Raw genomic sequence first — 25,154 nt, 5'->3', positions numbered from 1 at the left:
TATATATATATTTAACTTTATTTTACTTTACAATACTGTATTGGTTTTGCCATACATCAACATGAATCCGCCACGGGTGTACACATGTTCCCAATCCTGAACCCCCCTCCCATCTCCCTCCCCATACCTAAAATATATATATATATATTTTTTTAAATTAATTTATTTTTGGTTGCGCTGGGTCTTCATTACTGCGTGAAGGCTTCCTCTGTTTGCAGAGAGCGGGGCTTACTCCTTGTTGCGGTGCACCAGCTTTCACTGTGGCTTCTCTTGTTGTGGAGCACAGGCGCCAGGCACGCGGGCTTCAGGAATTGTGGCTCGCTGGCTCCAGAGTCCAGGCTCAGTAGCTGTGGTGCACGGACTTTCATTGCCCTGCAGCACGTGTAATCTTCCAAGACCAGGATACAAGCACGTGTCCCCAGCACTGGCAGGTGGATCCTTACCCACTGCACCACCAGGGAAGTCAGTGTAACCCACATCCCTTACCCTCCATATCTGATGGGCTTCCTCATCCTCCAGCCCCCAGCTGCTGTCTGGTCATCCTGTCCTGCCTTCAGCAAGAAGCCTGGTGGGTCAGTTTAGCCAGAAGCCCCCTTTCCCCCGATGTTTTCTTTCAGTCATTTCCCATCTGCTGACCCCTCACCCTCCTCTTTGGCAATAAATCCCTCATCATTGTCAGAGTTGAGCCTGGTCTCTTTCCCCTGCAGCAAACCCCCACTGCAGGGGTCCCTGAACCTATGACAACGGTCCTGAATGAAATCTGCTTCGTGGTTCCTTAAGTGTCATGAGCAGAAACAGAGACACAAATGGAAGGAAAAAATGTGTGGTTGCCAAGGGGCGAAGGGTGGGTGGCGGGGTGAATTGGGAGATCGGGATTCACCTATATATACTACAGTGCGTCAGGTCCCCTGGTGGAGCTAGCGGTAAAGAACCCGCCTGCCAACGCAGGAGACGTAAGAGATGCAGGTTCGATCCTTGGGTCAGGAAGATCCCCTGGAGGAGGGCATGGCCACCCACTCCAGTATTCTTGCCTGGAGAATCCCATGGACAGAGGAGCCTGGTGGGGCCCATGGGGCCGCAGAGAATCGGATGTGATTGAGCACCTAAACAACAGTGTATAAAACAAGTAACTTCCGAGAACTTATTGTGCAGCACAGGGAACTCTACTTTCTGCTCTGTGGTGACCTAAATGGGAAGGGAATTTCAAAAAGACGGGGCATATGTATACATATGGTTGATTCGCTTTGCTGAACAGCAGAAAGAGACAGCAGTGTAAAACAACTATACTCCAATTTTTTTTTAAGTGAAAAAAAGAAGTGCCAAGAATAATTTTTTTCCCCTTAACAATTAGAATCACATTTTTTTTCTTTAACATCCCTGCAACCATTCCGGAACATGGGGGAGTCACTGCTTTTCCATTTAGACTGTTGCTTATATCATCACAATAGGTGATTAAAGGCTTAATTGTTATTTTCATTTTGACTCAACTGCTTTAAGCAGCTCCCTCTGATGCTAGCAGCTCAGGCTGTCTCTCCCACTCGGCTGAGCTCCTGGCCCCAGTCAGGTTCAGCATACCGTCTCGGTGTTGGTCAAGACACCTGGGTCCCTGAGGAGGGGCCCAGTCGCAGTGCCTGTAGGGCGTGATGCTTGGCCAGAAGCCTGGCCTGAAAAGGGAGAAGAAACCACAACAGTCCCCCACCACCACGCAGGAGACGTAAGAGATGCAGGTTCGATCCCTGGGTCAGGAAGATCCCCTGGAAGAGGGCATGGCCACCCACTCCAGCATTCTTGCCTTGCCACCCTTCTGCAGATCCAGCCAGACTTAAAGTCACCATCTCTCCCCATGATTGAAGGAGAAAATACCTTCTTATCTCCATTCCAAATGCTCCAAGAGCCTGGGCTATTGGCCCCCATCCAAGGAAATGGCCCAGGTAGGAAGGAGGCGCTCCTCTGGGGCAGTGATGGAGGGGGTGGTTCCTACTGCTTAGGGCAGAAGTGGGGTCTTCAAGCTTAAATGGGAGAGGGCTAAAGGCGGTCAGTGGGATTCCACGCACCCCACCCTCACCCTGCACTCGCCTCACCTCTCTGCTCCCTGCTGTCTGGCTGCTGCTCCCTCTCTCCCCTCCCTGGCAAAACTCTCACGTGGGTCACCAATAACCACCTGTTCTCTTCCTGACCAGGCCGTCTCGGTCACCACCACCGGCTCTCCCTACACCCCACAGTTAAGCTTAATTGGGGGCGTGCAGGCATGCAGGCGCTCGGGTTCCCACTGCCCCGCCCAGGGCCCTCTGCCCGGCTTGGTGAATGTGTCTATGACCTCCAGGGGCAGCTCTGCTACCTTCTCAGCCCTGTCTGCCCAGCCTAGACTGCACATTTATCCTGCTCTTGGCAGTGGCACTTTCATCCCCCAGCCCCCAGTTGCACTCTAAATGCCTCTCTCTCCCCGGCCCCCCACACCTCCCCTCAAATCTCACTTCCTCAAAGTGTCTTCAGTGGCATCCCTTCTCCATCCCACAGGCTGCTACCTCCCTGCAGGTGTGGTTCTCTTCTTCCCAATCACAGAAGCTTCCTCTTGGCCTCCAGCCTCTCCCTTCCAGCTGTTCCCTACACTGGCTTCAGCGAGATCATGTTATACCTATATGACTCTGTCCCACTTCTACTCAACAACCTTCCGTGGCTCCCCGTTGCCCTTAAATAAAGCTCAGGTTTGTTTGTCTTCCCCTACTGTTTGAGTTAGTCGAGGGTGAGAACTGAGTCAAACCTGTCTTTTTTGTTTTAAAGAAAAAAAAACGCATTTTGGCCGTGCTGGGTCTTAGTAGCGGTGCACAGGCTCTTTCGTTGTGGTACACGGGCTTCTCTCTAGTTGTGGCACGCAGGCTCCAGAGCGCACAGGCTTCAGTAGTTGTGGCACGTGGGCTTGGCTGCCTCACGGCATGTGGGATCTTAGTTCCCCAACCAGGGATCGAACCTGTGCTGCAAGGTGGATTCTTAACCACTGGACTACCAGGGAAGTCCCCAAATCTGTCCTGTTTTGTTAGTTTGTGAATGAATGAAGTACAGGCATGTGTTGCTTCTCTTGCCTCATCTATACCTTCTTCTGCCCCTGGTGCTCATGTAGGATATCTCCAGTTCCATCCCTAACAGGCCGCCTCCACGAGGATTCCCCAGACCATGACTCTTGGGGAGCTAGATAGGGGAGCCCCCTTATCCAGTGTAGAAAACAGGGCAGGAGCCCAGGAGGCAGGACTCAGGGGCTCTCATCCTTCCTTGCTGCCTCACTCGGGCAAGCCCCTCGCCTCCTCTGATTCCTCAGGGTCACCTTCCAATATGCAGAAATGGCAGAATGATCTCAGCGGGGCCAACCACAGCTGACTCTAAGCCTGAAGTTTCCTCTTAGGGGCTTGCACAGCTTCCTGGCAGAGCTTCCTCTGCCCGCCCCTTATCTGCAGCTTGCCCTTCTCTTTCAGACTGATCCAGAAGGTGGATCAGGCGGATCCAGAAGGCAGGCCCCGTGGGACATCAGGAAGGGATGCGGCTGCTGCTGCTGCTGCTGCTGCTGCCAGTACTGTGGGGAGGTGAGTGGGCTGAGGGGTGCGGGGAACTCCCCTGCCCCGACACACACACACACACACACACACACACACACACACACACACTGGGGCGAGGCACTGGAGCTCCAGGCTGACTTTCTTCTTCTGCCTAGTACCCCTAGCTCAGCGCCTGGAACTGCGGCAGACTGTGACAGTGCAGGAGGGCCTGTGTGTCCTCGTACCCTGCAGATTTTCCCACCCCTGGGTTTCCTTTGGAAAGTTCTACATGTTTTGGTTCCGGGAAGGGGCAGATACAAAACGCGATCCCCCGGTGGCCACGAACAAGCCAGAAGAGAAGCTGCATGAGGGGACCCAGGGGCGATTCTCCATCCCCGGGGAGCCCCAGGCCAGAAACTGCAGCCTGAGCATCACGGATGTCAACGCAGAGGACAGCGGGACATACTTCTTTCAAGTCGAGACACACTTCAGGACACTCCCATATCTAAACAAGATGCTCTTTCTGAACGTGACAGGTACGGTAGGGGCACTCAGGGAAAGAAAGGGGCATGGGAAACCAGGGCTGGGGTGGGGACACCACGACAAGACCCCGGGGCAGGCTAACAAGATGCCAAGGGGGCCCGCCCTATCCTCTCTGTCCTCACCAGCCCTCACCCACCAGCCCCAAGTCCTCAGCCCGGGGGCCCTGGAGCCCGGCCGCCCGGGGAACCTGACCTGCTCTGTGCCCTGGGCCTGTGAGCGGGCCACGCCCCCCATCTTCTCCTGGACGTCAGCTGCCCCCAGCTCCCTGGGCCCCAGGACCCCCTTCTCGTCGGTGCTCACCCTCACCCCACGGCCCCAGGACCACGGCACCAGGCTCACCTGTCAGGTGAAGTTCCCCACAAGCGGGGCGATGGCGGAGCGGACCATCCTGCTCAATGTCACCTGTGAGTGAGGGGTGAGGATGCCCGGGGGCCTGAGGGTGTGCGGGCAGGGGGAGCTGGGGTGGGGCTTGACATCCGGGTCTTGCAGCTGAACAGGAAGGGCCGCCCGCTTGGTTGTTTCCATGGCACCAAGGCCCGCCCACTCCCTCCCCACGAGTGTTGATCCTGCTTATCCTTCCGTCACAGATGCTCCACAGCACGTGGCCATCAGCATCTTTCAAGGAAACAGGACAGGTAGGAAGAAACCTCTTCCCTCCAGACTGGGGATGGAACCCAGGTCTCTGCCAGGACAGAGCTTCATTGGACCTCAGAGGACTTTCTGCTCAGTCCTGATAGACTCTTTGCGACCCCATGGACTGTAGCCCACCAGGCTCCTCTGTCCATGAGATTTCCCAGGCAAGAATGCTTGGAGTAGGTTGCCATTTTCTCCTCCAGGGGATCTTCCCCACCCAGGGACCGAACCCACGACTCCTGCGTCTTCTGCGGTAGCAAGTGGATTCTTTACCACTAGTCCCACCTGGGAAGTCCCCTCAGAGGACTAAGTGGAATATATTTGAGGGCCCAGCTATTGAGGTCAGACACGGGAGAGCTGGGGGGTGGGGTGTGGAATCCCGAAAGCTCAGCTCCCTGAAGTTAACCTTCAGCTCACCCACAGCTTTCTTTGGCTAAATTCAAAGGAAGCTGTCACATTCCTTTTGCTTTCTGACTTTTTTTTTGGCGGGGGGAGCAGGGGGGAGCTGGTCAGCAGTTGGCCACACAATGCACCATGCAGGATCTTAGTTCCCTGACCAGGGATCGAACCCGTGTCCCCTGCAGTGGAAGTGTGGAGTCCTAACCACTGGACCACCAAGGAAATCCCTCTCTGATGTTTTACCGCCTTCTGTTTTCTCTTCTTTGTCCCATAACTGCGTTTGCTCACTGTATCCTTGTCCACCAGGTCTTCCCTGGTGGCTCAGATGGTAAAGAACCTGCCCACAATACGGGAGACCCGGGTTCGATCCCTGGGTCAGGAAGATTCCCTGAAGGAGGGCATGGAAACCCACTCCAGTATTCTTGCCTGGAGAATCCCATGGACAGAGGAGCCTGGAGGGCTACAGTCCATGGGGTCACAAAGAGTCGAACGTGACTGAGCGTCTCAAACACACACATCCTTGTCCTGAGCCCTCTATGCCCCATCTGATGTACTGTCTGGGCAGCTCCAGGTAAACTGCTGGGGCTTCTTCTGAATTCCTGTGGTTCAGACTCTGCCAGTCCTCTCCCCAGAGCTAGTGTGGACATCGCAGGAGGAGAGAGGTGCCAGCTTTGCCCAGCCCATCTCTTTGTCTCTGCCCTTCTCTTCCCCCGAAGCCCTCAAGATTCTGCAGAACACCTCCTTCCTTCCCGTCCAGGAGGGCCAGGCGCTGCAGCTGCTCTGTGTTGCTGACAGCAACCCCCCTGCACAGCTGAGCTGGTTCCGGGGGTCTCCCCCCCTGGAGGCCACCCCCATCTCGAGCACCGGGGTCCTGGAGCTGCCTTGTGTAGGGGCAGCAGAAGAAGGAGAGTTCACCTGCCGGGCTCAGAACCCACTGGGCTCCCAAAATATCTCCCTGAGCCTCTTCGTGGTCTGTGAGTGTGGGGTCCCCTGGGGACAGGATGCTGGGGTTCCAGGGAGGGGAGGGGCACCCCTGATCCCTCCCATCTCTCCCCACAGCCCCCCCGCAGCTGCTGGGCCCCTCCTGCTCCCAGGAGGACGAGGGTCTGCGCTGCAGCTGCTCCTCCCGAGCCTGGCCGGCCCCCTCCCTGCGCTGGCGGCTGGGCGAGGGGCTGCTGGAGGAGAACTTCAGTAACGCCTCCCTCGAGGTCCGCTCCAGCTCCGCCAGGCCCTGGGCCAACAGCTCCCTGAGCCTCCGCGAGGGGCTCAGCTCCGGCCTGAGCCTCAGCTGTGAGGCCCTGAACGTCCACGGGGCCCGGAGCGGGTCTGTCCTGCTGCTGCCAGGTCAGGGGTCTGCCGAGGGGTGATGCCCAAGAGAAGAGGAGCCTGGGTCCTTATATGAGTCTGCTAGGGTAGCCAGAACAAAGCACCTCCAACTGGGGGCTTAAAAAGATACGCCTCCCAGTTCTGGAGGCTGGAAGCCTGGGATCGAGGTGTCAGCAGGGTTGATTTCATCGCAGGCTGTGAGATTTGTTCCAGGCCTCTCCCCCACGACTTCTGGAAGTTTTGCTGGCAACCTTTGGTGTTCCTTGGCTCGTAGGAGCATCACCCCCATCTCTGCTTTCGTGTTTGTGTCTGTGAGTGCTCAGTCGCTTCAGTCATGTTCGACTCCTTGTGACCCCATGGGCTGCAGCCCGCCAGGCTCCTCTGTCCATCGGATTCTCCAGGCGAGAATACTGGAATGGGTTGCCATGCCCTCCTCCAGGGGAATCTTCCTGACCCTGGGATCGAACCCACAGCACCCCCGTGGCTGCTGAACCCCTCCTGCACTGGAGGGCAGGTTCTGCCTGGATGAGGGTCTCCTGCATTGGGGGGCAGGTTCTTTTTCATTAGCGCCACCTGGGAAGCCTCCCCACCCCCGCTTTCATGTTTACATGGCATTATTCTGCCTGCCTGTGTCTGTGTCCAAATTTCCCCTTTTTAGGACATCAGTCATATCGGATTAGCCCCTGCTGATCTCATGTTTTTTAATTAAATAATTTATCTCTGGCTGTGCTGGGTCTTCGTTGCTATGGGGGCTTTCTCTAATTGTGGAGAGCAGGGGCTACTCTTGAGTTGTGGTGCTTGCTGAGGTGGCTTCTCCTGTTGCAGAGCACGGGCTCTAGGGAGCAAGGGCTTCAGTCGTTACAGCTCTCGGGCTCTAGAGGACAGACTTAGTAGTTGTGGCGCAGGGGCTTAGCTGCTCTGAGGCATGTGAGATCTTCCTGGACCAGGGATCGATCCCACATTGGCTGGCACACTGCTTCCCACTGAGCCACCAGGGGGCCCTGCTGGGCCTTCATTTTAACTTGACTACTTCAGTAAAGGTCTCCTCTCCAAATAAGGTGACATTCTGAGTGACTAGGAGTGAGGGGAATTCAACATATGAACTTGGGAGAAGGAAGCACAAGTCAACCTGAACGGCCCCAGAGGGATGGAGCTCGGAGGAGGGGCACCCCAGGGCCCCAGCTGGCATGGCTGGTGGTGGAAGATTCTCAGTCCTGAGTCCAGGGGAAGGGGCTGGCCCCAGGGTCTACAGGGCAATGGAAACGTCCAGTGACTGAGTCTTGGATGGGAAGTCAAGGGCGAGGCGGGTACACTAACAACACAGAGAGGGGTGGCCTGTTGGGAAGATGCCATGTATTGGGGTTGGAGTTTAAACAAGATTCAAATTGTCTACAGGTAAACCACAGCCCAGGGCTGGCGAGGTCCTGGGAGCAGTTGGGGGAGCTAGCATCACAGTCCTGCTTTCTCTCTGCCTGTATCTCATCTTCAGGTGAGAGGGGGCTCCATGGTGGAGGGAGAAGCCCAGGGTGGGAAGGGCTCAGGGTCACTGAATCTCAGAAAACTGGAGCTGGAGGGCCAGGGACTGGTTGGAAAGCCCCGAGACAGAGAATGAAAGCTGAGTGATGGCGTGAATCAGCCCGTAAGCAACTGGACCAAGCCTGGAGGTTTCTTCCCCAGCCCTAGTCCAGCTCTTGGGTTGTCCACGTGGCAGCACCTGGACACTGGATCCACTGCCACCTCCTCCCTCATTCCGTGCTCTTCGTAGGGAGGAGGGGATGGTCTGCCTACCCCATGACCCAAATTAGCAGGCTGAAACGCCCGGGGCTGTTCCTTTAGAGTGAAGACCCGCAGAAAGACCCAGCCAGTGCAAAGCATGGATGATATGAACCAGGCCGTGGGCTCAGGCTCCAGGGTGAGTAATGGGGCAGGCGGTCCCATTCAGTTTATCCCTTGTGGGTGGTATCCCTGGTCCGAGCCCTTGGCATTTCCCTATTAACATCCAGCACTCCCTGGAATTCCACGTGGGGTTGTTTAAAACTACTGATTCAACTACTCTAGCACTGCTGCTTCTGATGAAATATGTAGGCAGTTTAGTTGGTTGGTTGGGGGGTATTTTGCTTGGTATGTCAGATTATCATATTCTCCTAGAGCTTTAGCCTTTTCTTCTCACGTTGATTATGGGGAAGAGAATTGGCCCAAACCTAGCCTATGTCAGACTCACTGAAGATAGGAAGTAGCTAGACAGCCTGATGTACCCCAGCGCCACAGTGCATCACTCCTGATGGGTATCTTTCAAATCTACCACCCTGTTATTTACTTTCAATTTTAATGAGACATTGTCGTGTAGTCACGAACTTGTGTCTGACTCTTTTGCGACCCCATGGACCATAGCTCGCCAGGCTCCTCTGTCCATAGGATTCTCCAGGCAAGAATACTGGAGTGGGTTGCCATTTCCCTTTCCAGAGGATCTTCCCCACCCAGGGATCGAACCCATGTCTCCTGCAGTGGCAGGCAGATTCTTTACCATTGAGTCACCAGGGAAGCCCATATAGAGGTATTTACACCATTTAAGTATGAAGTTATACAAACTTTGACAGACGAATACATCTTGTAACCATGTTCCCAGTCAAGATAGGGAACATTTCCATCAGGGCCCCCAGTTCTTTTATTCCCCTTCTCATTCAACCCCCACCCCTTTCCAACAGTCACTGATTTCTATGATTATTGATTGATTTTGTCCATTCTCGAGTGTCATATAAATGGAATCACATAATGCTCACTCTCTCTATATGGCCTCTAGTGATTTATTAAAAGATGTAAAATCCTACGTGTGGATGCCCTCAATAATGGAGCATTGTCTCTCAAAATAAATCAGTGAATGCAGATAGAGTTGCAGGGAGAAATAGGCACATCCACAGTTAGGGCTGATTATCTCAAAACTCCTCTCTCAGGAACTGGCAGAACAAGAAGACAGAAAATCAGGTTTTAAATTTAGTTTACATATTTCCCCCTGCAGTTTCTTCTTGGTTAATCTTGGGTAATGGAATCCTTAGTGTGTGTTCAATCCCTATCTTGTCAGAAATCATGAGATATCTTTTCTGTTATTTACTTTCAAATTTTCAGTAACCTTCTTTTTATCTTTTTTTTAATGAGTATCTCATTGAGTCAGTATAGCATCATGGTTCAAAACATGTACTCTGGAGCTGGACTGCTTGCATTCAAATCCTATCTTATTTATAAGCTGTGTGACCTTGGACAAATGATGTCCTCTTTCTGACCTCTATTTATTTCCTGTGACATGGGAATATTATTAATATTGGGACTTCCCTGGTGGTCCAGTGGTTAAAACTTATTGTAACAAGGCAAGAATACTGGAGCGGGTAGCCATTCCCTTTTCCAGGGGATCTTCCTGACCCAGGAATCAAACCCAGGTCTCCCTCACTGCCTGCAGATTCTATACCATCTGAGCCACCAGGGAAGAGCAGAGTAGTTATGAGGCATGATTAGAAGAGTCTCTGGTGTGTATGAAGCAAGTTCTCCTGATAACCAATCAGAACCTTTCCCTCCTCTAATAAGTCCCAAAGGCAGTTTGTTGCTGTTGTTATTACTTTATTCCCTGTTGTCTTCCCAACACCTAGAGGAACGCCTAGCTCGTAACTCACAGTAGGTGATTCCAATATTCCTGGAGCAAATCATGCATTAACTATGTAGTTAAATTTCATTTGCTAATAAAAGTCGTTGTCTCTATCTTTTGATTGGTGAGGTTCATCTGTATACAGATACTTCAGTCACAGTTATTAACAGACACATTTTTTTCCTTTCTGTGTTTTGGCTATAGTAGATTTAAACTATTAACTTACTCATTTTCACCTTGCTTTTCCTTAATATGGGCAGCCTTCTCCCTATCTTCTAAAATAGCCATTTTCATGGGAATTCCCTGGTGGTCCAGTGGTTAGGATTTGGCACTTTCACTGCAGGGGGCGGGGCTGGGTTTGACCCCTGGTCAGGGGAACTCAGATCCTGCAAGCCGGGTGGCATGGCCAAAAAAATAAAGTAAAATAACAATTTTCTCAGACTTCCCAGGTGGCTTAGCTGGTAAAAAATCCACCTGCAATGTGGGAGACCCAGGTTCGGTCCCCAGTTTGGGAAGATCCCCTGGAGAAGGGAACTGCTACCTACTCCGGTATTCCAGCCTGGAGAATTCCATGGATTATAGTCCATGGGGTCGTAAAGAGTTGGACACAACTGAGCAACTCTCACTTTCCCAGGTGGCTCAGTGGTAAAGAATCTGCCTGCCAGGGCAGGAGATGCAGGTTCAATCCCTGGGTCAGGAAGATCCCCTGGAAGAGGAAAGGGCAATCCACTCTGCTATTCTTGCCTGGGAAATCCCATGGACAGAGGAGCCTGGCAGGCTACAGTTCACAGGGTCACAAAAGAATCATGACTTAGTGACTAAACAACAACAGCAACCATTTTCTCCTAATCTGAGGATGATTTGTCTGCCTCTCTTTGCTGCTGTTCGAGGGTTTCTAGTTCATGCTCCTATAGCCTGAGGGTGTTGCAGGCGGGGAGCAGATATGAGTGAGGGGATCTGGTTGCCATTTTTATTGCAGGATCTGATCTCTACTCTGTCTTCTAGAACCTGCCCACCCCCACCCTTGCTTTACGTTTCAAAATATCTCCTATCAAATTTAGACCTTGAAATGTATTTGTCTATTAACTGCCTCGCCTAGAAAACCATAAGCAGGATTTCCCTGATTTCCCTGCGGTCCAATGCTTAAGACTCCAAGCTTTCATGGCACGGGGCATCCATTTGATCCTTGGTCAAGGAACTAAGATTTCACAAGCTGTGTGGTGTGGCAAAAACAAACAAAACCACCCCCTCAAAAGAAAAAAAAAACACACATAAAACAACACACTGCATAATCTGAGCGACTATGTCTCCTTTTTCCATCACTCCGCACACAGCGCTTCCTACACACACAGCCTGAACAAAGCACAGCACCCTAGCTGGAAAGAACTGGTTTCAAGTCCTGGCTCAGGGGTGCATCTATAGAGGTGTGTCTTCAGGAAAACAATGTGTATAATCTCTCTTAGCCTTAGTTTTACTATTTCTAAGACACATATGACAATAGTATTCTCTCCTAGCATTTTTAAACAATATAACGTGGTTCATGTAAACACTCACGAAGGGCTGGTCAATCTGAATTAACTATGTTTGAACAAATGAATGGGCAAATGATAAAAGTTCCATCAGTTCCAATTCCATTCCATCGTCTTTGACTCCATAGTTCTCCCAGACCCTGTTGCCTGGATCTGAATCCTTTCTCCTCCTTCCTCTCAGGAACGCCAGCCCCAGTTCTGGACAGACACCGCTGCAGACCACCCCAGCCCCGATGGGGCTGGCCCCATCTCAAGAAATGAACAAGAGCCTCACTATGCTTTCCTCCGATTTCACAAGCCGAAGCCTCAGGAACAGGAAGGCTCTCACACTGAGTACTCAGAGATCAAGATACACAAGTGAGGAATTCTTTTCTCGTGGTCTGGAGCCTGAAAGTCTGAGGTCAAGGTGTCGGCAGGCTTGGTTCCCTCCGAGCCCTCTCTCCTTGGCTTGGAGATAGTTGTCTTCCCCCCATGTCCTCATACGGCCTCCCCTCTGTGTGTTTCTGTGTCCTAATTCATTCTTCTTATAAGGACAAGAGTTTTCAGCCTGTAACACTCAGTCTCCAATCATTTAAAAACAAATGGCCTTCTTGGCGGTGGTCAGAATCCCCTGGTATGGGTGGAAGACCATAGGACTTGTGACTAAAAGTTGTTGTTGGTCAGCTGCTAAAATCGTGTCCAACTCTTTGCAATTTCGTGAACTGCAACACATCAGGCTTCCCTCGCTATCTTCCCTAACTATCTTCTTGAGCTTGCTCAAACTCATGTCCATTGAGTCGTTGATGCCATCCAACCATCTCATTCTGTGTCACCCCCTTCTCCTCCTGCCCTCAATCTTTCCCAGCATCAAGATCTTTCCCAATGAGTCAGTTCTTCGCATCAAGTGGCCAAAGTATTGGAGCTTCAGCTTCAGCATCAGTCCTTCCAATGAATATTCAGGGTTGATTTCCTTTAGGATGAACTGATTTGATCTCCTTGCAGTCCAAGGGACTCTCAAGAGTCTTCTCCAGCACCACAGTTCAAAAGCATTCATTCTTTGGTGCTCTGCCTTCTTTATGGTCCAATTGTTACATCCGTACATGACTGCTGGGAAAACCACAGCTTTGACTAGACGGACCTTTGTTCAATCTGCTGCCCAGGAGTGGAGGGCTGTGACCAAAAGAACTGAGTTCACATTCATTTGTGTCACTCATCAAATGAGTCACTTTGTCTCTCTGTGCCTCACTTGACTGTTCTGTGAGCAGGGACACCATTCCTGTCTAGCTAGACTGTTGTGAAAGAGCAGTGAAAGTATACACAGAAAACAGGCAATGAAGATCCTGACACAAAGTTTTTGTGGACTCAGAACACATAATTTTTTTGCTGACAACTTCTCCTAAGGCTTGGAGGGGCCAGTCCCAGAAGTCACAGAACTGGAAATCAGGCAATGATGGCTGCTCTTACCACTTCTATTAAGCAATATATTGTAGATTCTCTCCAGTGCAATAAATGCAAGAAGCAGAAATAAGAATTATCCGATTCATAAAAGAACTAAAACAGTCTTTATTCACAGATGATGTAATAATTGTGTGCCTAGAAATTCTAAGATTATCTGCCAAGAAACTGCTAACACCAAGCATAGAGTTTGTTTCTGTTTAGTTTCTTAGTCGTGTCTGACTCGTTTGTGTCCTAATGGACTGTAGCCTGCCAGGCTCCTCTGTCCATGGGATTTCCCAGGCAAGAGTACTGGAGTGGGGTGCCATTTCCTTCTCCAGGGGATCTTACCAACCCAGGGATCAAACCTGCGTCTTCTGCATTGGCAGGCAGATTCTTTGCCACTGAGCCACCTGGGAAGCCCGGATAGAGTTCAGCCAGGTGTTAAGGTACTTATTCAAATTGCAAAGTTCCTTTGTAATTCTATGTATTGGCCAAAGGCAATTAGAAATTGAATATTTTTTTAAAGATGCCGTTTACAGTTACATGAAATGTGAAATGAATTGAAATGTATGTAAGTCCTGTATATGGAGCACATTAAAATATTGCTTAAAGAAATGAAAGAAGACCTAAATAAATGGAGCTATGTACCATGTTCATGGATTGGAAGACTCAATATTGTTAGGCGATCAGATGGATAAATTCAATGCAATCTCAAATTCTGAGTGAGAGCTCTGGTAGAACTCGATGAGCTGGATTCTAAAATGTACATGGAATACATTGCATCGTAGGTCATTAGAGCTGGGAAGGAGCTTAACACGATTTTACACAATCCTCTCATTCGTAGGTACCCTCAGTATTACAAAGTCCCAGGCCCTAGAGAGGGGACCACAGATACTTCGAAGAGGAATGCTTTATGTGTTCTTCATACCAAGCATAGTTTCCTGAGGATTAAATTCTATTTTCACTCTTTGCATTGTATTTAAGAGGAGCAGTTCATGGAGAAAGGAGTACAGTTGGCTTGGGGAGAAGGGAATAGAGAAGGATCTTGGAAAATGGCAGAGGGGATAAAAAGACTCTGTATCTAAGGAAAGGATTGTGCATTATAAACTCAAGAGAAGACAAAGCAACCTGTTTCAGAAAAATAAAGAAAGCAAGCAATGGGAATGTCCTAAGACATTATGGAAACCGACAATAAACCCATTTAATGGGCCTCCTCTCCAGTGCCTGTCCTACTTTCCCACCGCTTCCTCCACACCCACCAGCTACACAAGAGGAACGTTCTTGCCCGTATTCAGGAGCAAGACTCTCGCCCAGTAGATTCCGATGGTTCCCACTGGTGGGTGGTTCCCAGCCTGGCAGTCCTAATTCTATGTGTCCTGAGCACCAAAGCCCCCCAGCAGAGGGGTTTGCACGAGCAAAGCCGGAGAGGCAGGGCAGAGCCTGTCATGTACTGGAACAGTGAGAGGAAGTAACTCTGGGGAAAGGCGGAAGGGCTGTGTGGCAACTAGTCACAGAGGCATGGGGGCAACTGTGGTAACCCGACAACCCCAACCCACAAAAACAATCACAGCCGCCTCCAAGGGCTCACCATATTCTAGACACTCTGCTGGGTTAAGCGCACTATCCCACTTATCTCTCGTGACCTCCCACCCTGAGGCTCCTGGCCACACCCCTCCTGCCAACTCCAAGTTTTCCAGGCTCCTGATGCCCCGCCCAGCTCCCTGCTGGAGGGTGAGGAGAAAGTCTTGGTGTGTCAAGTTCACCTTGCTCTCTCCTCTCAGGAGCAAGCAGAGTACATCCGTGTGCTTTTGGAGGAATGAAGGACAGGACAAATGAAGGAAATCTGTCTCCCCATATTTACAGGAAACATTACTAGAACTTAAGGATTCAGAAAGTTTGAAATGAGATGTCAGAAGATACATGGTACAAGTACTAAGCATGAAAAGCTGACGTCGTTATCCTAACATAAGATGGAGAAGGTTTTTTGCTGTTGACGTTCATTTGTTTGTTTTGTTTTAGCCATGCTGTGCAGCTTGCAGGGATCTTAGTTTCCCAACCAGGGATTGAACCCTAGTCCTGGGCAATGATAGTCCTAACCACTGGACCACCAAGGAATTCCTTGGGTGAGTTTTCGATGCCAAAGGCATTAAGAAGGAGCACGTCGTGAAGAGCAAAGGTTTAATTCACTCTCCCCCTCAAATATAAAATTTTAAACATGTATGCATCTACAAATGAAGCCTCAAAATCCATAAAACAAATATTCACAGAATTACAATTCCTCTTCACAGGGAGCTCCAAACGCTGGGACACTTACTGGCTCTCCACTGGACGGTGCCTCAAGGGTGTGTGACACTGAGGGAGGATACGCAGTTGACCTCCTCGCCCCCACCTCCCATGTCCTTAGGTCCCACCCTGGCTGGACCGATCTTCACAAACACCCACAAGCTGTGACTCAGGGGGTCTGGCCAGAAGGGACTCTCTGTGGCTTTTCAGAAAATGATCCCCGAGGGGAAGGGCATTGACAGGGAGGCGGGAGGCGGGGCTCTGGCCCAACTTGGGGTGTGAATCTGTGCAAGTCTCTCGCTTTCCTTGGCCCAGCGTCCCCAGGAGTGGACGTGAGGTGGTGGGTGGGTGTTGGATCCCTCAGGGCTCTTCCGCTGCCAGCGTTCTCTGGTGTGAAGTTCCTCCTCTGACAGAGGTTCCTTCTGACCTCACCCTCGTCTTCCTGCTGGTGCCTCCTCTAGATTTCGCAACTTCCATTTCCTGCAAAATGAACCTTAAGAAAGAGGCTTGCCCTGGGGGAATCTGCCACTGCCCACTACAGACATGCTGCTACTGCCGCTGCTGGTGGCCCTGCTCTGGCGGAGGGAGGGAGCCGAGGGCCAGATGGGGCCTGAGGAGAACTACAAGCTGCAGGTGCCGGAGCTGGTGACGGTGGAGGAGGGCCTGTGTGTCCTCGTGCCCTGCTCCTTCTCCTACCCCTGGGATGTCTGGGCCATTTTTACCTCAACTCTGGGCTACTGGTTTCGGGAAGGGGCGGCGACATCCAAGGATGCTCCTGTGGCCACAAACAACCCAGACACAGAAGTGCAGGAGGAGACCCAGGGACGATTCCATCTCCTCGGGGACACCCGGGCCTACAACTGCGCCTTGGAGATCAGAGACGCCAAGAGGAGGGACAATGGCTCATACTTTTTTAGGATGGAACGAGGAAATGTGAAAAACAATTTTATGTCTAACCAGCTCTCCTTGCATGTGACAGGTAAGGTGGGCTGTGGGGGGAGGTCCAGGAGAGGTCCCAGGGAGGGTTCCAGGGCAGGGCTGGGATGGGAGCTCCTCCTGGGAGGGCATCTGGGGTAAAGTGGCAGCCCAGGGGGAGAGACTGGACCGAAGTCTGAGGCTTCTCTGGGGCCACACCCCAAACCCTCCTCCTGATCCCCTGTCTCCCCCCTCCTCTCATCAGCCCTCACCCACACACCTGACATCCTCATTTCGGGGACCTTGGTGTCTGGCCGCCCCGGGAACCTGACCTGCTCTGTGCCCTGGGCCTGTGAGCGGGGCACGCCCCCCATCTTCTCCTGGAAGGGGGCCACCGTCTCTTCCCAGGTTCTCACGACAAGTCTCTCATCGGTGCTCACCCTGACTCCACGACCCCAGGACCACGGCACCAAGCTCACCTGTCAGGTGACCTTGCCTGGAGCTGAAGTGACCACAGCGAGGGTCGTCCGCCTCAACGTGTCCTGTGAGAGCTGGGCCAGGACACCCGGGTCTCTGATGGGGTCAAAGGGCAGAGGGGAAGGGGGCACCAGGGCCTCAGACACCGGGTTCTGGAATCCAGGCTGGGAGGGGGGTAGGAGGATGCCCGCCCCCCCACCCTTTCCCCATTTCTGCAGCTCCTGGGGACACTGGGCCCAGGTCCACCAAGGCCTCACCAGTGACGTGGATCCGCCATGTCTCTCTGTCCCAGACCCTCCACAGAACTTGACTGTGACTGTCTTCCAAGGAAACAACACAGGTAGGAAGGAGGTCCCCTCCTGGGCTGTTGGGAGCGAGGCTGCTTCCGGCTCAGGGCTGGGTTGCTCTCTGCTGGTCCCTGCCTCACTCTGGACCCACCCCAGTGACCAGAGCCTCCTAGTGGGTGAACCCAGTGGTCCCTGCCCCTCTTCTGCCCCCGTGGCCACTATGCCCAGCTGTCCCCACCTCCCCTCACTCCCCTGGGACTTGTCCACTTCCTCCTCTGCTCCCCAAGAGCAGGGCGACATCCACAGGGCAGAGCCCACCCCTCAAAGCGTCTCACCACCCACGACCTGACTCCTCCAGCTCTGCTCTTTATTTTCTCCCAATAGTTTTACATTTAAAAACATTTTTTATTTAAATAGTTTTACATTTAAAATTTTATTTTTCGCTGCGCTGGGTCTTCGTTGCTGCACAGGCTTTTCTCTAGTTGTGTCAAGCAGGGGCTACTCTCTGCTTTCGGTGTAGGGGTTCTCACTGCGGTGGCTTCTCTTGTTGCAGAGCACGGATTCTAGGTGTTCAGGCTGCAGTAGTTGCAGTGCGTGGGCTCAGTAGTTGCAGCTCCCGGGCTCTAGAGCACAGGCTCAGTAGTTGTAGCACATGGGCTTAGTTGCCCTGCAGCATGTGGGATCCTCCTGGACCAGGTATCAAACTTATGTTTCCTGCATTGGCAGGTGGATTCTTTACTGCTGGACCACCAGGGAAGTGCTCTCCCAATAGTTTGTAATTTACATCTATTTTGACAGGTTATGTATTGTTGTTCAGTCACTCAGTCATGTCCAACTCTTTGCAACCCCATGAACTGCAGCACGCCAGGCTTCCCTGTCCTTCACTATCTCTTGGAGTTTTTGCAAACTCATGTCTCTTGAGTCAGTGATGCCATCCAACCATCTCATCCTCTGTCGCCCCCTTCTCCTCCTGCCTTCAGTCATTCCCAGGTCTTTTCTATTGAGTCAGCTCTTTGCATCAGGTGGCAAAAGTATTGGAGCTTCAGCTTCAGCATCAGTCCTTCCAATGAATACTCAGTGTTGGTTTCCTTTAGGATTGACTGGTTTGATCTCCTTGCAGTCTACAGGATTCTCAAGAGTCTTCTCTAGCACCACAGTTCGAAAGCATCAATTCTTCAGTGCTCAGCCTTCTTTATGGTCCAACTCTCACATCTGTACGTGACTAGTGGAGACACCATAGCTTTGACTATATGGACCTTTGTCGGCAAAGTGATGTCTCTGCTTTTTAATATGCTGTCTAGGCTTGTCATATGTATTTCACAGGATCAAAAATTCAAAATGTTCAGCAGAGTCTGTCCTCAGACGCCCAGTCCCCTTGTGGGAAGTTACCTGTGTCCATGAGCTGCTCTGAGCTTTGGTTTGCTTGCCTAAAGCATCTTAGGCATCCTTTGATAGCAGTAGTTCAGACATCCCTATTCTTCTTCAGGACTGTGGAGTACTCCAGTGCATGGATGAATTCTGAATCCCTGTGCATCTATCTAAAATCCACAATTTTCCTGTGGGAAATTGTGGTGTTCGTTTTATTTTACTAACTGAAACACTGCACGAGTAATCTTGTAACTATTGTAATATTCTTTTATATTCTTTCCATTATGCTTTATCACGGGATATTGAATATAGTGGGCTTCTCTGGTGGCTCAGATGGTAAAGAGTCCACCTGCAATGTGGAAGACCTGGGTTCGATCCCTGGGTTAGGAAGATGCCCTGGAGAAGGGAATGCCAATCCACTCCAGTATTCCTGCCTAGAGAATCTCCATGGACAGAGGAACCTGGTGGACTACAGTCCATGGGGTCGCAAAGAGTCAAATATGACTGAGCAACTGAGCATACATACACAGTGATTTTTACAGTGCTTAGACGGATAGGCTACCCATTCCAGTATTCTTGGGCTTCCCTGGTGGCTCAGATGGTAAGGAATCTGCCTGTGGCTCAATGGTAAGGAATCATTGACCTGGGTTCAATCCCTGGATTGGGAAGACTCCTGGAGGAGAGTATGGCAACCCACTCTGGTATTCTTGCCTGGAGAATCCCATGGACAGAGGAACCTGGTTGGCTAATCCATAGAGTTGCAAAGAGTTGGACATGACTGAAGTGACTTAGCATGTATGCATACCCACAGCTACATTTATCAATCACATTTGCTTCTCCCACTTTGAGTTTAAAAAAACAAATGCCACTGTTTGTCCTGTGGCCCCATTTCTGAAGGCCCCCCACACCCACCCCAACCCCTTCCCTCCAGACTTGCAAGTCTGTGTGCTTTTTCCCGATATGCACAGGGCTTGGTCATCTCTGCAAGCTCTGTTCCTCCTTCCCTTAATGCCCTTCCAACCCTTCATCATCATCTCGCCATCCTTGCTTTCCTTTTTACACTTGACTGCCGATGTTGCCTTCTGCAGGATGCCCTCCTGGACCTGACAGTAGCATTCACATTACCATACACAGGGGCTCTTGCCGCCCAGAGTCACTGCCACCATAAGTAATATGTGGTGTTGTGAGGCCCTGTTCCTGGGCCCGAGTTCCTCACCAGGCTGTTTCTAAGAGTGAGCATCCTTGTCTAGTTGCTATCACTAAGTCATGTCTTAACTCTTTTGTGACCCCATGGACTTTAGCCCATCAGGCTCCACTGTTCATGGGATTCTCCAGGAAAGAATACTTGAGTGGGTTGCCATTTCCTCCTCCAGGAGATCTTCCCAACCCAAGGATTGAACTCAAATCTCCAGCACTGGCAGGCAGGTTCTTTACCACTGAGCCACCAGGGAAGCCTGAGCCTCCTTGGAGACAGCTTGTTAAATCAGTAAATTGGTGTCAAGTGAAACCATGAATAAGGGACAAAAGTTTTCAGGGTCCATGTGGGTTCTAAACGAAGGGCATGTGGAATTAACAGCAGGGCTGACAGCACTTAGGTGTCCTGTGTAGGTCAAGAGCCTCCCTGTTTGCTTCGTGGGGACTGGATCCACCAGGCAGAGCCCATTGGCACGGACTGAGCACACAGCAGTGCTGAGGGACCACGCTCACTCTGTCTCTCTGGATCCCTCTCACAGAGTCTGTGGTTCTCCCAGTCAGTGTCTGTGGGCCGCTCCCTCTCAGCCCTCTTCCAAGTGTATCTTCCTCTTCCTCCCAGTCTCTGGGTCTCTCTGACCCTCGGTCTCCTTTCCTCTAGCATCCATAGCCCAGGAAAACGGATCCTCTCTTTCAGTCTCGGAGGGCCAGTCCCTGCGCCTGGTCTGCGTCGTCGACAGCAACCCCCCCGCCAGGATCAGCTGGGCCCGGGGGAGCCTGACCCTCCGCGCCTCGCCGCCCAGCCACCCGGAGGTGCTGGAGCTGCCACGGGTGCTCGTGGGAGACGAAGGGGAGTTCACCTGCCGCGCTCAGCACGCCCTGGGCTCCCAGCACGTCTCCCTGAGGCTCTCGCTGCAGAGTGAGTGTCCGGGGGCGGCCTGCGGAGGCCCACACCCACCTGCAGGCCCTGAGTGCCCCCGACGACAGCTGCTGGGCGGGCAGATGGCGGGGTGGGGGGAGGCGGGCACGTGGGGTCCTCCATCCGGTGAGTGGGGGGAGCCTGGAAGGCCAGGGACCGCAGTCCACCTGGGAGCGGGAGGACGAGGCTGAGGACCAGCGGGTGACGCGGCCTCGTCCGCTCTCCCGCAGGGCGGTCAGCGCGCCCGGCAAAGGCGGTCCTGGTAGCCACCTGGGAAGCGGCTGTCAAGACTCTGCTCCTCCTCCTCTGTCTCCTGGGCCTCCTGTGAGCACTGCCCCGGGAGAGGAGGCTGAGGGGAGGGCAGGAGGCTGAAGGGAAGGAGGGTGGGCAGGGGCACCTGAGGATTCCGCTTGGGGACCGGCTTCACCGCACCGCCCCCCCGCCCCAGCCCACTGTCAGGGATGGAGGTCCCTGCTGTGCTCCAGGAGGTCTGTGGGGCCAACCGCCCTGTCCCACCCCTCCTGTCCCTGAACCACGGCTGGGGCGGGGGGTGGGTGAGTCCAATCCCCGTTGAATCCCAATCTGAAAAGACTCAAGAGCCTGGTCTGCCCTGCAGAGTGAGGCGCTGCACAAGGAAGTCAGCCAGGCCGGCAGGGGGCGTGTCAGAGGCAAAGGAAACCCCGTCTTTAACCCCTCAGGTGAGTGATGGGGCACCTCACCAACATCCCAGTGCACACCTCCACTGGGATGGCTCCTGGGATTGCTACACTCGGGGCGGCCAAAACTCAGCTGCTATTTTCTTCCTCAAACCCGTTGCTCTACTGGGTTTATTGTCCCGTTGATGAGAGCCCCCATCTGAAGGCCAGAAGGGGATGGGGCGCAAGGGGGGTGAGGGGGGCGGGGTGAGAGGCAAGGCGGGGGAGGGTGCTAGGCGAAATTGCCCGCCTTTAATCCCTGCCCCCTTCTACGGATCCAACAAATCACTGAAGGCTCCCCGACCTTCCTCCTAAGCACAGCTCATCTTGAAGCCCGTCTCCTCCCCGTCGTGACCCTGGTCCTTCCAGCAGCCTCATCTCTTCCCTGAGTCACTGAACCCAAGCATCTCCTGCTTCCTCTCGCTGGGAAACACGGCCCTCGGGTCAGAGGACTCGCCAGAGACGCTTCCCGTCCACTTCCCGCACAGTCGGAGCAGCTGTTTCCTCCCCACGCAGGGGGCAGGGGACGGAGGGGCCCACACCACGGGCTGGATTCAAAGTCCTGGCGGGCTCTCCCCTGCTGACTCTCCACCCAGAGTTTCTGTTTGGGATGATGAAAGCATTCTGGAAACAATGGTGATGGTTGCACTAACATGGTGATGTACTTACTGCCACTCAGGTGTAACATGTTGTTTAATTGCTGAGTCATGTCCATTTTCTTCAATGCCATGGAATGTAGCCCGCCAGGCTCCTCTGTCCACTGCAGTGAGTTGCCATGCCCTCCTCCAAGGGATCTTCCTGACCCAGAGACCCAACCCAACTCTCCTGCTTGGCAGGCAGATTCTTTACCACTGAGCCACCTGGGATTCCCCAAAGTGTCCCCTATGCAGTCTTAAAAATAATTTTTATTCTATGAATATTTTACAGAAATAAAGGGAATGAGGAGCACTTCTGTCATCATGGTGCTGTCATTATGTGGACCTGAATTTTAAAAAATATATTAAAAATAAAATTAGACCACATCAGCTGCTGACATGTTTAGAGGAACATCACACAAGGAAAGGAGCAGAATCCCAATGGCTGTTACAACAGAATCAGCCCTAAAGTGTTAGCCTCTCATTCATGTCCAGCTCTTTGTGACCCCATGGACTGTAGCCAGCCACACTCCTCTGTCCATAAGGAATTACCAGGCAAGAATACTGGAGGGGGTTGCCGCTCCCTTCTCCAGGGGATCTTCCCCACCCAGGGAGTGAACCCAGGTCTCCTGCATTGCAGGTGGATTCTTTAGTTTCAGAACCACCAGGATACCCCAGAAAGATCCAGGGCAGCAAGAAAGAGTTGTGGCAAGAGTGCTGGGCACCCCAGGCAGGAAGTGATGCTGCGATGGCCCAGGGAGGTCATGTAGACAGGGAGCGTATATTTGGATCTATTGTGAAGGTCAAGTTAGTGGAGTTTTTTTTCTTTTTAAAAACCTTTACTTATTTATTTGCCTGGCCAGGTCTTAGTTGCAGCATATGGGATCTTCAGGGACGGTGTGTGACTCTTAGTTGTAGCCCATGGGATCTAGCTCCCTGACTGGGGTATCAAACCCAGGCTGCTAGTCTAGGGAGCAGGGAGGTTAGCCACTAGACCACCAGGGAAGTACCTGAAATTTTTTAGTGGAGGTGGTAAGTGAGGGAGAAAGAGGAGCTAAGATGATGCTGGAACAAAGATGTTGTTCAAATGTTTCTTCTGAACAACTGGGCAGATGGAGTTGTGTCACGTGGAGGGCTTCAGAGTAGGACTTTGAAATGCCAAGTTTTTCCTGTGAAGCCCTTAGATATGCAACTGTGATGCCAGGGAGAGAGCTGGACAGGAATGTCTAGAGATCAAGAGAGGGGTCCAAGATAAACACCTTCAAACGTATAGTTAGTGTAAGTTGATCACAGCCGCGGTTAAGTCAGGGGGCAGCAGGTCGGTGAGATGGTAAGATAATGGTACTTCCTCAGAAATTAAGCATATTATTAGCATGATCAAGCCATTCTGCCTCTGATTATCTCCAAGGAGAATTGAGAGGATGGACTCTTGGAGACATTAGCATGCTTGTGTTTCTCGTAGTGTATTCATGACAGCCAGACAATGGAAGCAATCCAAGCACCCCTCAGCCGATGAATGGATCAACAACCATGGAAAATTATTCAGCCTGGAAAAGGAAGGAGTTTCTATTCATTTCTGCCTGTGCTGAGTCTTTGTTGCTGCACGGGGGCTTTCTCTGGTTGCAGCCAGCTAGGGTTACAGTCTGGTTGTGGCGTGTGGATTTGTCATTGTGGTGGCTTTTGTCCTTGTGCAGCCCAGTTTCCAGGGCAGGCAGGCAGGTAATTGTGTGGCACAGGCTTAGGTGCTCTCCAGCATGTAGGATGCTTCCTGACCGAGGCTCAAACCCGTGCCCCCTGCATCGTCAGGCGGATTCTAAACCACTGAGCCACCAGGGAAATCGAGGAGGGAATCTCTGACACATGCCACCACATGGATGAACTCTAGGGATATTATGGTACCTTCAATAACCCAGTCACAAAAAGCCAAATAGTGTATGATTCCACATCTACGAGGTATCAAAGGTGTCAATTTCCTAAAGACTGAAAATTAGAACTGGGGTGGCCAGGAGATGGTAAAAAGAGAAATAAGGATTTGTTGTTGAGAGTTGCAAGTTTCTCTATTGGAAAAGAGTAGTTTTTTATTGGAGTGAGAGAAATCATATTCACTCAAAAAAAGACCCAGAATGCTGCCAGGACACATGGCCGTGTCACCAGCGAAAGCTGGTAAGACCCAGCAGTGCTGTGTGGGGGGAGGAAGTGAGGGCCCCGGGCGGGGGGCATCTGGCCGGCCGGGACCAGGTGAGTCGTATCCCTTATGGCCTCCAGGTCACCACCCAGAGACGTCTGCTCACTGCTGGGGGGATGTGTGAATGGGTGGCTGGCTGCTGCCTTCACTCCACCCAGGAGCCCCTTCTTGTCTTCTGCTCCAGACACTCCCACAGACCGTAAAGAGCCCTGCATCTCGCAGGAATGACCACCCGAGGGTCTCCGTGAGGCTGTGACTCTCCAGGTCAAGAGTGGAGTTGAGCAGTGCCCTGGTGTAGACAGTGGAGCTCGGATGGGAGAACCTTAGGAGGGCACCTGAGTCCCAGCCCTCTGTGTCTTTACAGGTCCAAGCTCTGGTGCTGGAGGGACAAGCCCCAGATGGGGGTCAGGACAGGGGTCCCCTGCTTGTCTGCTCCTCTGTGGGCAGGTCTCCGGGGTCTCTGGGCCCAGGGGTGTCCTGTCCGCTGTGTGTGAAGCGGGAGGAGCTCCGGCTCTGAAGTTCCTCTTCTGTAAACAGAGTCTCTTGCTCCTCCCCAGCTTCCCTCGCCTCTCCCCAGCCCTACCTCCCTCTCCCTTCCCTTCTCTTTTCACACACTGGACGCCCAGACACCCTCCTGCTCAGACATGCTGCCGCTGCTGCTGCCGCTGCTGCTATGGGCAGGTGAGTGGACGGCGGGGCGGGGGTCGGCGGGGCGGGGGCTCGGCTGATCCTTGATTTCCCGCAGGGTCCCTGGTTCAGGATCCAAATTACTGGCTGAAAGCACCGCGGTCCGTGTCGGTGCAGGAGGGCCTGTGTGTCTACGTGCCCTGCTCTGTCTCCTATCCCCAGAAAGGCTGGAACAACTCTGACCCAGAGTTCCAAAAACCGGCTGCTGGTTCCAAAAACCGGCCCGTGACTACGGAGATCTGGCAGTGGCCACAAACAACCCAGAGCATGCAGTGCTCAGTGAGACCCAGGGCCGATTCCTCCTCCTTGGAGACCCCCGGACCAAGGACTGCTCCCTGGATGCCCAGAGGAGGGACACAGGAGTATACTTCTTTAGGTTGGAGAGAGGGCCTACTGTGAGATATAAATTATAAATGGCATCCGCTCTCCATCCGTGTGACGGGTAAGGATGAAGTCAAGGGGAGGACACACATACAGGGGTCCTGAGGGTCCCCAGGGCAGGTTG

At 52.4% G+C, this 25,154-nt stretch overlaps 2 protein-coding genes and 1 long non-coding RNA gene across 16 annotated transcripts; 2 read left to right on the top strand and 1 right to left on the bottom strand.

Moving 5' to 3' along the window:
* On the bottom strand, positions 1-4,480 carry LOC132657779 (uncharacterized). Its single transcript, XR_009596390.1, has 2 exons — positions 4,410-4,480; positions 1-1,103 (listed from the first exon to the last, which is right to left on the bottom strand). It is a non-coding gene; the product is annotated as an uncharacterized LOC132657779 (long non-coding RNA).
* Positions 3,466-13,659, top strand: LOC101123403 (sialic acid-binding Ig-like lectin 6). The gene is made up of 8 exons (XM_027977957.3): positions 3,466-3,575; positions 3,704-4,063; positions 4,196-4,474; positions 4,658-4,705; positions 5,819-6,076; positions 7,824-7,917; positions 8,265-8,340; positions 11,773-13,659. The coding sequence occupies exons 1-8, from the start codon at positions 3,530-3,532 to the stop codon at positions 11,950-11,952; spliced, it is 1,341 nt and encodes a 446-aa protein (XP_027833758.2). The 5' UTR covers positions 3,466-3,529; the 3' UTR covers positions 11,953-13,659.
* On the top strand, positions 13,340-22,090 carry LOC121816380 (sialic acid-binding Ig-like lectin 13). Of its 14 annotated transcripts, XM_060398846.1 has the most exons (11): positions 13,340-13,453; positions 15,027-15,130; positions 15,296-15,349; positions 15,752-15,923; positions 16,208-16,269; positions 16,471-16,774; positions 16,975-17,022; positions 20,190-20,447; positions 20,678-20,771; positions 21,064-21,145; positions 21,437-22,090. In XM_060398846.1, the coding sequence occupies exons 2-11, from the start codon at positions 15,091-15,093 to the stop codon at positions 21,529-21,531; spliced, it is 1,209 nt and encodes a 402-aa protein (XP_060254829.1). In that variant the 5' UTR covers positions 13,340-13,453; positions 15,027-15,090; the 3' UTR covers positions 21,532-22,090. The 14 variants fall into 14 exon arrangements, 12 of the variants coding, with proteins under 12 accessions (XP_060254829.1, XP_042086974.1, XP_060254827.1 ...); XM_042231040.2 differs by lacking the exons at positions 13,340-13,453; positions 15,027-15,130; positions 15,296-15,349 and having other exon boundaries at positions 15,775-16,269; positions 16,471-16,749; positions 20,226-20,447; positions 21,464-22,090; XM_060398844.1 differs by lacking the exons at positions 13,340-13,453; positions 15,027-15,130; positions 15,296-15,349 and having other exon boundaries at positions 15,775-16,269; positions 16,471-16,749; positions 21,464-22,090.
* Positions 22,091-25,154: the final 3,064 nt, after the last annotated feature.

Source organism: Ovis aries, chromosome 14 (assembly GCF_016772045.2).
Source record: "Ovis aries strain OAR_USU_Benz2616 breed Rambouillet chromosome 14, ARS-UI_Ramb_v3.0, whole genome shotgun sequence".
Classification (NCBI taxonomy): domain Eukaryota; kingdom Metazoa; phylum Chordata; class Mammalia; order Artiodactyla; family Bovidae; genus Ovis; species Ovis aries.
This window is presented reverse-complemented; position numbering and strand designations above follow the sequence as displayed.

Bases quoted from the DNA above. Each gene is read 5' to 3' on its own strand.
- LOC121816380 (XM_042231034.2), top strand. From the start codon at position 15,834: ATGCTGCTACTGCCGCTGCTGGTGGCCCTGCTCTGGCGGAGGGAGGGA. The intron at 17,023-20,189 runs GTAGGAAGGAGG...CCTTTCCTCTAG, and splicing joins CTTCCAAGGAAACAACACAG to CATCCATAGCCCAGGAAAAC. The intron at 20,448-20,677 runs GTGAGTGTCCGG...GCTCTCCCGCAG, and splicing joins CCTGAGGCTCTCGCTGCAGA to GGCGGTCAGCGCGCCCGGCA.
- LOC101123403 (XM_027977957.3), top strand. From the start codon at position 3,530: ATGCGGCTGCTGCTGCTGCTGCTGCTGCTGCCAGTACTGTGGGGAG. The intron at 4,706-5,818 runs GTAGGAAGAAAC...CTTCCCCCGAAG, and splicing joins CTTTCAAGGAAACAGGACAG to CCCTCAAGATTCTGCAGAAC. The intron at 7,918-8,264 runs GTGAGAGGGGGC...CTGTTCCTTTAG, and splicing joins TGCCTGTATCTCATCTTCAG to AGTGAAGACCCGCAGAAAGA.